Raw genomic sequence first — 12,255 nt, 5'->3', positions numbered from 1 at the left:
GGAGTTCTCATTTCTGATTCTATATGTTTTTCAGGCTTTCATAAACACAACTTGAACAATCTATAAGACCTTGTAAGCAAAGAAGAAATATCCAGTAAAGGAGTTGGACAATATCCCTTGGTCGTGGCTATTACGTTTTGTATAGTTGACGATTAGGTTGTGTAATCTATTATCTTTAGTTTGTTTGATTTGTAAGATACAACTTTACATTGGAATGTAATGGTAGTTCCAAACCGATCTCTATAGCCACCCCTTTAGAAACCGGTTTGATAAAAACTTTAAAAACCTCCTTTAAAAACCGTCTCAAAAACCGGTTTCTAAACCCTCCAAAATCGGTTTTTAAAGCCTCTTTTAGTAGTGTTCAAAGTGACTAATTTTGTTCAAGTCAAATCACTCATTAGTGATTACGGTTCATCGTAGCTTACAAAGTACCCACCATGTTCATAGTAATTGAGCTTCTTGTGGGACATTAAGTTATATTTGATCTTGTACCTACAAAAATCTAATGGAGCAGTTATCAAATTGTTTACTCGAGTCAATGGTTGATGGACTAAAATTATTCTCCTGTAATTTGTTATTTAATGTCCTATTTTGTAATAGGAAGCTTTTGGATTGGCACCTACAATATCCAATAGTTATCTTGCAAGGAAGCATGCTAAGTTGGAACATCATACAAATCAACTTATATTTGCCAATGCGAGTGATGATGGGTGATACCTAATGTAGGGAAGAGGTTGAACCTATAAATCGGGGGGAAAAAAATGGAAACGTGTTAGAATGGATGGCAAGTTACCCAGAAAGCCTCCTAAATGATAAATTAGTGCGAAAAAATGTTGATCAGCTTTTAAGTATTTGGTCATATCCATCATTTGATTATATCTTCAATTCATGAGATTATACTAAAAAAATATGAGGAATATTTTCCTTTTCAGTTGTCATTCATCAAAACATATAATTTATTTTTTGTGTGTCTTTATACTTTATCAATTATCATCTCGTATGAACAAGTAATTGTTAAATTGTAATTGTATTTACAAACGTTTACGATATCAGTATTTTCATACTAATGTTTACGTGACCAATGTTAATTAGCCATAAAGATTTTTTCATTCATCTCATGTGAACAATCGATTGTTACATTGTCATGAAATTTACTAACGTTTACGATATCAATATTTTCAATACTAATGTTTTCGTGACTAATGATATCAATAACATATGCTTTTCATTGTAATTATATTAATACATTTGATTAGTATCAATAATAAAGTTATGAAAAACTAATTTATAAAATATTTGTTACTGATTATTCGTTCCAATATGTTTATGTTTATCTCTGAAAATAAGTTTCATAATCTCTAATTTTAAAAACCCGCAAAATCGCGGGTTATAAACTAGTAATATAATAATAATAATAATAATAATAATAATAATAATAATAATAATAATAATAATAATAATAAGTGGTGTTCATTATATTATATCTCATATCTAGTTATTATTATTATTATTATTATTATTATTATTATTATTATTATTATTATTATTATTATTATTATTATAGATAAAGTCCTTTATAATTAGTGTTATAATTAGTGATGTTCATCGGTATGGTTTACACTTTGTTTAATTTTATTAGTTTGCATTATACGATTTTTGAACTTTTAAAAGCATAATCAAAACCAAAGCGAAAAACTAAATTCATATGTTTAAACCAAAACCAAATCAAATTCAAATTTGGTATTCAAAGTTCGATTTCAGTTGAAACTCAAAAATAAACAAAATTAAATTTTATTAAAAACACTCATCTATATACGAAGTTACAAAATATATATAATTATATGATGCAAACTTCTAGAATATAATCACTAATAAGTGATTCTTCATAACAATATTTGAGTTCACAATGAATGAAAATATTGATATCAATGTATGTTAATTTCAAAGTTCAAAAAAGATCAATATATTTTACAATCACATAATAGCTAAAATTTTATAGTTCACAAAATACTAAACTATTCAATTTTCTTTAAGTAAATTCAGAAAATACATATAGAATACACATTAGATAATCTACATTAGTAATAATAATATTATTATTAAGTTGAATTAGGTTTAGTTTTAATTTTCCAATATACTTAAATTTTATAAAAACTCAAGCTCTTCATAAAAAAAACGAAGACTCAAACAAAAATACTTTCAAAGGCAACAAGGCCCACAAAGACGAAATAAATGCTACAAACTAACCCCAAACTAGCGAGACGAGACATAATCCAAATGAACTAAAGGAAAATCAACCAAACGAGACACTAAACAACAAACATACACAACAAAAACGAAAGAGACGAAACAAAAACTTCACAAGCCTTCAACGTTAGTTTTCTTAACTCCTCTTCATGGATTTTCCTTACCTTTTTGTTTTAGAGCCACCTTCGAGTTAAGTCGTTTTCCTTCCACCCAACAAATTTCAAGATCTTTTGTCGCCTCCTAAAAATCTTGTATGTTTGTCCAACGAAGTACTGCCTACTAGGCCCAATCCGGATTTAAGCCCATCAAAACTATGCTTCTTTAGAAGAAGCAGGAACATGGCCCTCAACACATAAACCATCTCACGGCCCATAATTTCCACTCGGCCCATCTCCATGGAATCACTACTTTAGCCAATATCGATATGAGACACACCAACATTAGGAAACAAATTTTGAAAATTTGTTATCAACATTACATTTAGTTATCAACATCATTTTGAAAATTTTTAAATTGTAAACAATACGTGAGTGAACTAAAATGTTGTAAAACAAAAGATGAGGTAACTGGGTATGCTGGGGCAAAGCCCAAGACCAAGCCCATCACAATTCTTAATAACATAAACAAAATTGCTCAGTTTTCACAGTTTATCTTGATATCTTGATATTTCAGTTTTGGATTGATTTATACTTTCAGTGCAGTGTGTCATTGAATGAAACTTAAAGGGTTAATGTTAGAAATTATAAATCTCAAGGGGTTAAACTAATCATCCACCTAAAGTTGATCTCTTGATCTGTCTTCTTCTTCTTCGACCCTGCAAATCAAACTTGACTGTACTCAAACACCACAATCAAAACACAAAAACAAACTGATCACCCAAAAATTAACAAAATCAATCGTTCAAAAGATGACAGAATTTTTAGATTTAGAAACTCAAGACGCCGTACGGATGCCATGGAATGTAATCCCAGGAACCAAACAAGAAGCCGCTCAATCTGTAATCCCAATTTCTGCAATTTACACACCAATCAAACCCTTACCAAACACCACCCCTCTTCTTCCATACTCACCTCTTCGTTGCAAAAACTGTCGATCTGTTTTAAACCCATTTTCAATCGTTGATTTCTCAACCAAAATCTGGATCTGTTCATTCTGTCTTCACCGGAATCATTTCCCCCATCACTACCAATCAATTTCAGATGATAATCTTCCGGCTGAATTGTTCCCCCAATACACCACAATCGAATATGAACCTCAAAACGAAAGACCCATGTCGCAATTTTCGCAGTTAGTCCCTCAAGTTTTCTTCTTTGTGATTGATACTTGTATGATTGAGGAAGAAATTGGGTTTTTAAGATCAGGGCTTGAGAGGGTGATTGGGGAAATACCTGGGAATTCACTTGTGGGGTTGATTACTTTTGGGAGATATGTTTGTGTTCATGAATTAGGGTTTTTTGGAAAGATGAATAAGGTTTATGTGTTTAATGGAGCCAAAGAGATTAGTAAAGATCAGGTTTTGGAACAGATGGGATTCTTTTTGAAGAAACCGAGACCCGCTACAGGCGTTGTTGCAGGCGTTAGAGATGGACTTTCGCAGGAAAGTATCAATAGGTTCTTGTTGCCTGCTGCAGATTGCGAATTTGCGTTGAATTCGGTACGGTTTTTGAACTACATTGTGTAAAGTTTGTATCTAATGTAGTTAATTTGTGTGTAGATATTGTGTAAAGTAGTTAATTTTGAATATAGTTATGGGGTACTTTGAAGTTGATTGTTATGTTTAGTTGCTTATTTGAATGTGTTAGGTATTGGATGAGCTTCAAAAAGATCCATGGCCAGTTCCTGCAGATCAAAGGGCACCAAGGTCAACTGGCACCGCATTAACCGTTGCTGCACATTTACTTGGAGTTTGTGTTCCTGGTTCGGGTGCTAGAATTATGGCGTTTTTGGGTGGGCCAGCAACTGAAGGGCCAGGTTCTGTGAGTATTCTATTTCTGGTCACAAGCTATTACAAATTTTTATGTTATGTTTTTTATTGTTATACAATCTTTTTGATGATAGTTACTTTGATACAAGTAGTATTCTGATATCTTTTGCATTGTTTATTAGATTGTATCAAAAGCTTTGTCTGAACCTATTCGGTCTCATAAGGATTTGGATAAAGATGCTGCTCCTTTTTTTCATAAAGCAGTCAAGTTATATGAAGGACTTGCAAAGCAGCTTGTACATCAAGGACACGTGCTTGATGTGTTTGCATGTGCGCTTGATCAGGTGACATTTGCTTAAACTATTTTCATATTTACATTTACTTATGTATTGATACTATTGTATATAGATCAAGAATTAGGAAATAACTAGGAATTGTTGGTGCACTTATGTGATTGACTGGTTTTGTTCAATACGTGCACGGTTTCTTTATTTATTGTTAAAAAAATGATTTTGTAGCTAAGTTGACCTGTATATTTTAGGTTGGGGTAGCTGAGCTTAAAGTTGCTGTTGAAAAAACTGGAGGACTTGTTGTGCTAGCTGAAAGCTTTGGTCATTCCGTTTTTAAGGATTCTCTACTACGTGTATTCCAATCCGGTGACAATGACTTGGGTCTATCATCAAAGTAAGATTATTTCTTCAATTTTATGGTAGGATGATTTTAGTATAGATCTTTGCTTGTCTTTTCTGTTATTGTTTGAGAGGATGCTGTTTCGTGTTCTAATTTATTAAAACGATGGCAATTACAGGATCTCTTTCAAGTATAATCTGATGTTGAGATTTGATATTTTGTGTATAATGAAGTTATACACAAATGTTAACCATCTATGACCTGATTTCTGTTTTGGCTAATCAACTTAAATTTTGCCCGTAAAAGCAGAGGTTGTAAAAGTCGCTAGTTGGGGACTAGTTGGGGACTAGTTGGTCTGGACCTTGGGAAAACTGGGATGTTTCCACTTTGACCGAAAATGTGTTCCAAGCCCTAATTTTAAATCATATAAATTACCTGACCAACTTTGAGATTGACTATTTTGAGTTTGACCGACTTGGACCCAAAAATCCGATGAATCTGATTTTGACCGACTCAATTCGACTTTTGATCCGTTGAGCGGCATTGACTAGGTAATTTGACCTACTTGGTCCTAGTCGGTTCGGACCACCTCACAAAACGAGCAGTCGGCCTTCTAGCCCTACCTTTAAAACACCGATAAAAAAAAACTATTGAAGGCTCAAATTTATGAATCAGGTTAAGTGTTTGAAAATCTATTAAAGTTCATATGATAGTATATTGTATGTAACCAACATCAAAACTTTCTATGCCACATCATCAAAATCGGTGCCACATCAACAATTTACAAGTTATAGTAGGTCGAATACTTACAAATAGGAAATTTTGTAGATTGTTACAAACAATAGAATCTCGAGTGAAATTGGTTATATTTTCTAACACTTTATCGAGCCTATGATAAATGGTTTTTCTGTTACCACAACCACCTCTGAAAAAGTCATGACCAATAGTTAGCCCTTATATAAACATAAGCCTCCTTTTGTAGCTAGTAAAGCAACCAAAGAATGTTTTACCTAATGGTACATAAGAAAAAATATGATTTTGTTCAATTTTTGTTTTTAATGAATTTTTTCACTTTATGCAGCGGTATATTTGAGGTGAACTTCTCAAAGGATATTAAAATTCAAGGCGTTCTTGGTCCATGTGCGTCACTTGAGAAGGTTGATATACCGTTTTGGAGACACTTTGTTATTTATGTGTTATTTGATATAGTTGACTGAATCTTGATTATTTGCAGAAAGGTCCTTTGTGCTCGGATACTACTATTGGTCAAGGAGGTACTACTGCATGGAAAATGTGTGGACTTGACAAATCGACTTCGTTGTGCTTAATTTTTGATATCGTTAAGAAAGAGAATCCAGATGTGATTGGTCAAGCTGCCAACAATCAGTTTTATTTCCAATTTTTGACTTAGTACGGACTTATTGTTTTTTTTTTAATATTGGTTATGAACTTCTTTTTTGCTTGCAAATAGAACTTACATTGACTTGCTATTTGTAAAATGATACAGTTATCAGCATAGTAATGGACAAATGCGGCTTCGAGCTACAACCCTCTCAAGAAGATGGGTAACGGGGCCAGGAAACATACAGGTAATCTTGTTCATTGTTTATATTTGTTAGTATAATAGAGGTGGCAATTTCAACCCATTTTTGTTTATCTTTTATGACATAAGGAGTATTTGTATGTTTTAGTACTTATCCGTAAAGAATTGCTTGCATGGTTAATTAAGGGTCAAAAGTTTTAATCTTCACTCGTGCATATCATATATCACACGTTTCAATTCATAATAGATATAGTTTAGTTTAATATTTTGTATGCATTTTTCATTTATACTATTCATTATTTTTTGGATGATTTTTGTGTGTTGATTCTTTGGTATTTTAAGGTGCTGACGTGCTGGTACCTTCTTATTTTCTTCTAAATTTCTAATAAAGTATGTTTTTACTCTTTTAACACAAATATATATTGTTTACTGACAAAAGATGAACTTGGTTTTGCATCTCTAGGATTTAATTGCTGGTTTCGACCAAGAAGCTGCTGCTGTCGTCATGGGGCGCTTAGTTTCTTTTAAAATGGAGACAGAGGTAATTAATTCTCTTTTGAAACTCTTTATAATAAATTCGATCATTGATTGGTCAAGTAGTAAAGTTGCAGTTAACTGATTAGTATGGGGGTCCAAAATACCCTTCTCTCGTTTTGAAAAATGTACAGTAGGAAATCAAGATTTTGCCTGATAAAAAGAGGGGGAAAAAAATGAAAATATGAAGTATAAAGAAAAAAAAAAGCAATAAGAGTGAAATGTTGCTATAATCATGTACTACTAAAAAATACTCCTTAGAAGCTATTTGACCAAATGTAAGTAGCTACCTTTATAATGTTTATACGAAGATAAAAGGTATTTTCACATCAATTGTTGCTATAATTATATTTACTATTTACTATTCATTGTTCATCATATTGGTGTAATGATGTATTAATTGATCCTTTCAATGACTAAACTCTTTTCTTTTTATTTATTTATTTATTTATTTTTTTGACAATATGCAGGCTGAATTCGATCCGATAAGGTGGCTTGATAAAACGTTGATACACTTATGTTCTCGTTTTGGGGACTATCAGAAGGACAGTCCATCTTCTTTCGTCCTATCTCCACGTTTATCAATTATTCCTCAATTTGTATTTAATTTGAGGCGATCTCAATTTGTGCAGGTGCTATTTTATTCCTTTATCTGCTTTTTGGGATAATTAAGTTATAAAATACATTGGTAATTTGAGGTGTTTGTTGATCTTTGTAAACAGGTGTTTAATAACAGCCCAGATGAGACGGCATATTTTAGGATGGTAATGAACCGAGAAAACGTTGCAAATTCAGTCGTGATGATCCAACCGTCTTTGATATCTTACGCTTTTAATTCTGGTGCTGAACCGGCTCTGTTAGATGTGGCGTCCATTGCTGCTGACCGGATCCTTCTTTTGGATTCGTTTTTCACGGTTGTCGTTTTTCATGGTTCGACTATTGCTCAGTGGCGAAAAGCTGGTTACCAGAATGAGCCTGAACACAAGGTACTTTTTTCATAACTTGAAGTATATAATGTAATGATCGCATAGCCCAAACACAATGTCCTGCCATATAAGCCCAAGAGTCCATCCTTTTCTAAAACCAATTGGTGATAGAGGGACTTCCCCTTAGACTTATATACATACATTTGTTTTATCCCATGACCGATGTGGGACTTTGGTTTGCACCCTTACATATAAATCTATACATTTGTATATCTTTTTATATTTCTTGTTTATATAAATTCTATTAAATGACATGACTCGATTTTTCATTGCCCCAACCCTATTCTGTTAAGTTGGGGTGTTCATCTGTTCGATTTTTGGTTTCCTTGGTTTTTTCGGTTTTAAAAATTTCGGAGGCTAAACTGAAACCGAAACGAAAATGGAATTCGAATTTAGTTTGGTTCCGGTTAAAAAAGTAAAATACAAATATTCATAATCTAACCAAAATAATCAAGTATAAATTGACTATTGATTTTGAAATCGTTTTTTGTCTAAATATATCAATAATTTAATATATTATTTGTTGAATTCGGTTTTGAATTCGCTTTTCGGTTAAACCGAATTCGAATAAGTAAAACCGAAAACCAAACTGAAAATCGAATTCAGTTTTGAAAACCGAAAACTCAGTTCAAATTCGGTTTGGTTTTTATCCGATTTTCATTCGGTTTGATTTTTTTGTTAATCGTTTGAAACCCTAATATTGAACACCCGTACTGATAGGGCCTAATTAGACCGGCGAATGTTTTGGCAAGTTTATTATCCTTATCAAACACATTCAAGTGGTTTGCAACATAAGTTTTGACATGACACTATGATATTATCTTGGGTGTTAGATATATCCACTTACAATTTTGGTAGATCCACTTTGTAATGCATAACTGTTTGTACAGTACAAGTACTGGATGCAATAAGTGGATTTATAAAATTGATAAGTGGATATATCAATACCCATCTAAGATGATTATAATTATTTTATTGCAGGTTTTTGCTCAATTGTTGCAAGCTCCTCTTGATGATGCAGAGGCTATAGTAAAGGATCGATTTCCAGTACCACGTTTAGTGATTTGTGACCAGCACGGATCTCAGGTAATAAACGTAAAATATTCATAACTTATTGTTACAAGCTCCTCTTAATTCTTGTTCTGCTAATGAACTTTAAGAAACTTGTGCAGGCTCGTTTTCTATTGGCAAAACTAAACCCGTCGGCTACATATAATTCGGATGCTCCACCGATGCCTGGCGGTGATGTTCTTTTTACAGATGATGTCAGCTTCGAGATCTTTTTAGACCATCTTCAGCGTTTGGCTGTTCAATAAATAATACTTCTAGAGAATACTAGAACAGTATACACCATAGTTTTCTATTTTTGTAAGATTGATCATCCATTTCGATTGTACAGTATTGCAGTCCATTTCTCTTGCACCATTAAGTAATATTTTTGTGTCTCAATTTATATACAGAAGATGACATGTCTTTTTTCTCTGTGTTCTAATGTTGGAACAGTTTTTTCTTCTTTCTTTTCCTTCGTTAAGGCGCGTAACTCATACTATTTATCTGCTTATTGCTTAAAAGGTTCACATTCTTAACCTTGATGTTTTAAATTTTATGACCGGATAGATTTTGAGGTCTAGAAAAGGAACGTTACACACATAATTTGTAAAACTCATCGAATTTTTGACAACGAACAAACGTAAAACTATTAATTAGATTGTTTGTTTTTTTCTGAATTAAGCTATGTTTTCATTTGCCTCTTATTCTTATTTATTCTGGGGAGATGACTGATTACATCTCCTGAAATGATCAATTTTCAAATTAAGTTCAACATTAAATGATAAAGAAATAGCAATTTTACAAACAGAATAAGATTCAAACACGAGACCTCATCATATATCTTATTTTGGATCCTTGAGTTTTCGATCAATTGAGATTCTAATGCCTTTGTTTCCACAAATTCAGTAACCAATAAAGTAAAACATAATGTCAACATAATCAAAACAAACATTAGTTTAGTTTTTATTCCTTGTTAGTTCATTACGTGAAAATTGCTCCTGTAGTCTGTATCTAATCTTAAACCCAAATTTTCTGAAAAACTCCTTCCTACTAACTCTTGCTGTCTTCCCACTTTAATCTGCAGAATGAATGAACAAACAAATAGCATTATATTTATTATTTAAGTTAAAATAAAAATATAAAATAACTTATAAAAACAAGATGAAGTTTTGTATAGTAACATACTTATTGCTATACTGTAATATCATTAAGTTGATTCGTGATTTCGTTCACATTAGATTAAAAAGTAAAAGGCACAATTATGTATTAACAAACTCTTTGTAACCTCTTATAGACTTTGTAAGTTTATGTATAGACTAATAGACATGCATTTAAGTATAAATTAAAAGTACCAAGTAAAATGGTATATATACAAAAGGATACTTGCATAAGCAAATGTAGAAACACCATGTAAAAAGTGCATTCCTCTGTTTACTATTGGATGAATTGGACCCCAAAACAGTTGTACCTCAAGCTTAATAGTCTGTACATTATGCAGATTAAGTCGTACCTTATGTTAATTCCTTACTCAGTAGCTAGAAGTGACCAGGTTAGTTGCATACTGTTTGTCCACCACCTCAATTAGCCTATTGGCTATAGCACTTGCATAAACAGAGGACCCTTCACAAATCTGCACATGTCATTCAAAATCAAAAAAATTCCAATAATTAACCACAAATGTTTACACACAAATGGGGTTGTACTGTACAAATCAACAATGCATTAAGCCTGTTAAAAAGTTTGTACCTTGGTATTGAACAAATAGCTATAGAAATCACCAATAAGTCCACCAGCAACATGATGAAGATCAAGTTGAAGTTCATCAAGAACTTTTGAAACAAGTAACAGACAATTAATCCTTTTCTGTTGCACCAACTTAATTGTAACTTCATCATCAATGATTCGAACATCGATTTCAGTGTTCTTCGATTTCCTTTGTAGCCACGAACTCCTCATCGTAGAAGTTGAATTACCATTATACGCCTGCTGATCATGACTCGTATCACCACCGCCTCCAACAGCATTACTCCTCGTATAAATACTCTCGACATCTAAAGTCGAATCGTCCTCAGTTTTGTGCCTTTTCATCCTACCCCTAATGCACCTTTTTCTATCTACCAAAATCTTAAGTTCTTCAACAGTTCGTTTGAGCTCGTTTATGTATTCAATCGCGTCTCCAACTATCGATGCCCGGTCAGCCTTTCGTTCATAATCACACCACACCCACAATCAATTCAACAACAACAAAAAAATCATTTAAACCTGACTACTCAAATTACATCAATTTTATCAAAATACCAAAAGGGTCTAATTCCAAAATTCATTTATTTCACTAAATGTAACTCATTTTTACCTTTACCCTATTAGCATTATAAATTATATACTATTACTATTACTATGTTACTATAATAGTATAATATAGTAAAATGTCAAAAGTAAATGGTATGCAATTGTTGCAAGTGAATCAACAACCAAGCAAGTTTCAAAATTTACTAAAATTATGAAATGGGGTTTGATTGAATTGTTCATACCTTGGTAGGATTAGGGACTAAATTCTTCAAAGCATCAAATTTACCATTGAGTTGTTGTCTTCTATGTTTTTCAGTAGCAAAATGTTTAGTATCTTTATTACCATGACCATCTCTGTTTTTAATAATCCCACCACCAAATTCCAAAACTGCATCACCTTCATGATACATTTGATCATGATCACCTCTATCCATATCCATTTCCCCAAAAACCGACCCGCAACCCATCAAATTGAACCCGTTTGGAAGCGAATTCATCAGCTCTTTGAAAAAAGGAGGTTGTGGTAAAAGGTTATTCAAAGGAAGTAATGGGTCATACATTACTTGACCCGAAACTTGATCTATATGGGTCGGGTTAGAAAATGATATTGATGATGAACATTTTGGTAACTGGAATAGATTTAGAAGGTCTGGTGATGGTGTTTGACTAGTCAAACAATTGTTGTTACCATGATTATTAGTATTAGTATTCCAATTGATTTGTTGTTGGTTTTCAATGTTGAAATTTGAGTAATTTTGATGATCAATATTGAGCATTTGTTGGGTTATGATTGAGTTTGGATCATAAAAAGCTGTTGATTCAAACATTTCTGAATTATCAAGCATTTTTTTTCTAAAAGTTTTTAGAGAGAGAAACTAAAGGAATTGATATTTTTAGAGAGAGAAATTGAAGCAGGTTGGGAGTAGGAGACTGGAAGTGAAGATGATATACATATATATATATACACACACACATATATGGCTGGCTGTATATTTACATATTTATTTTTATATTTTTGAAAATAGAAAATTGTTTTTTTAGGGAAAAGGAAA

General features: G+C 32.4%; 2 protein-coding genes across 2 annotated transcripts; one reads left to right on the top strand and one right to left on the bottom strand.

Annotated features, from left to right (window-relative positions):
• Positions 1–3,073: 3,073 nt before the first annotated feature.
• Positions 3,074–9,263, top strand: LOC139861257 (protein transport protein SEC23 C-like). The gene is made up of 12 exons (XM_071849587.1): positions 3,074–3,901; positions 4,050–4,223; positions 4,354–4,515; positions 4,713–4,855; positions 5,883–5,958; positions 6,036–6,211; positions 6,309–6,390; positions 6,808–6,885; positions 7,349–7,510; positions 7,601–7,864; positions 8,846–8,950; positions 9,037–9,263. The coding sequence occupies exons 1-12, from the start codon at positions 3,155–3,157 to the stop codon at positions 9,178–9,180; spliced, it is 2,313 nt and encodes a 770-aa protein (XP_071705688.1). The 5' UTR covers positions 3,074–3,154; the 3' UTR covers positions 9,181–9,263.
• Positions 9,264–10,442: 1,179 nt separating this feature from the next.
• Positions 10,443–12,048, bottom strand: LOC139864873 (transcription factor bHLH10-like). Its single transcript, XM_071853437.1, has 3 exons — positions 11,446–12,048; positions 10,661–11,113; positions 10,443–10,544 (listed from the first exon to the last, which is right to left on the bottom strand). The coding sequence occupies exons 1-3, from the start codon at positions 12,046–12,048 to the stop codon at positions 10,443–10,445; spliced, it is 1,158 nt and encodes a 385-aa protein (XP_071709538.1).
• Positions 12,049–12,255: the final 207 nt, after the last annotated feature.

This window comes from Rutidosis leptorrhynchoides, chromosome 8 (assembly GCF_046630445.1).
Source record: "Rutidosis leptorrhynchoides isolate AG116_Rl617_1_P2 chromosome 8, CSIRO_AGI_Rlap_v1, whole genome shotgun sequence".
NCBI lineage: Eukaryota > Viridiplantae > Streptophyta > Magnoliopsida > Asterales > Asteraceae > Rutidosis > Rutidosis leptorrhynchoides.
The sequence above is the reverse complement of the archived record's forward strand: the minus strand, read 5'-3'. Positions and strand labels throughout refer to the sequence as shown.

What these genes read in the sequence shown, in the direction of transcription:
- LOC139861257 (XM_071849587.1), top strand. Translation starts at nt 3,155, where the DNA reads ATGACAGAATTTTTAGATTTAGAAACTCAAGACGCCGTACGGATGCCA. An exon ending in CAACTGAAGGGCCAGGTTCT is followed by an intron (nt 4,224 to 4,353) that starts GTGAGTATTCTA and finishes ATTGTTTATTAG; the next exon opens with ATTGTATCAAAAGCTTTGTC. An exon ending in CATGTGCGTCACTTGAGAAG is followed by an intron (nt 5,959 to 6,035) that starts GTTGATATACCG and finishes GATTATTTGCAG; the next exon opens with AAAGGTCCTTTGTGCTCGGA.
- LOC139864873 (XM_071853437.1), bottom strand. Translation starts at nt 12,048, where the DNA reads ATGCTTGATAATTCAGAAATGTTTGAATCAACAGCTTTTTATGATCCA. An exon ending in TAGTCCCTAATCCTACCAAG is followed by an intron (nt 11,114 to 11,445) that starts GTATGAACAATT and finishes TATGAACGAAAG; the next exon opens with GCTGACCGGGCATCGATAGT. An exon ending in GCTATTTGTTCAATACCAAG is followed by an intron (nt 10,545 to 10,660) that starts GTACAAACTTTT and finishes TGACATGTGCAG; the next exon opens with ATTTGTGAAGGGTCCTCTGT.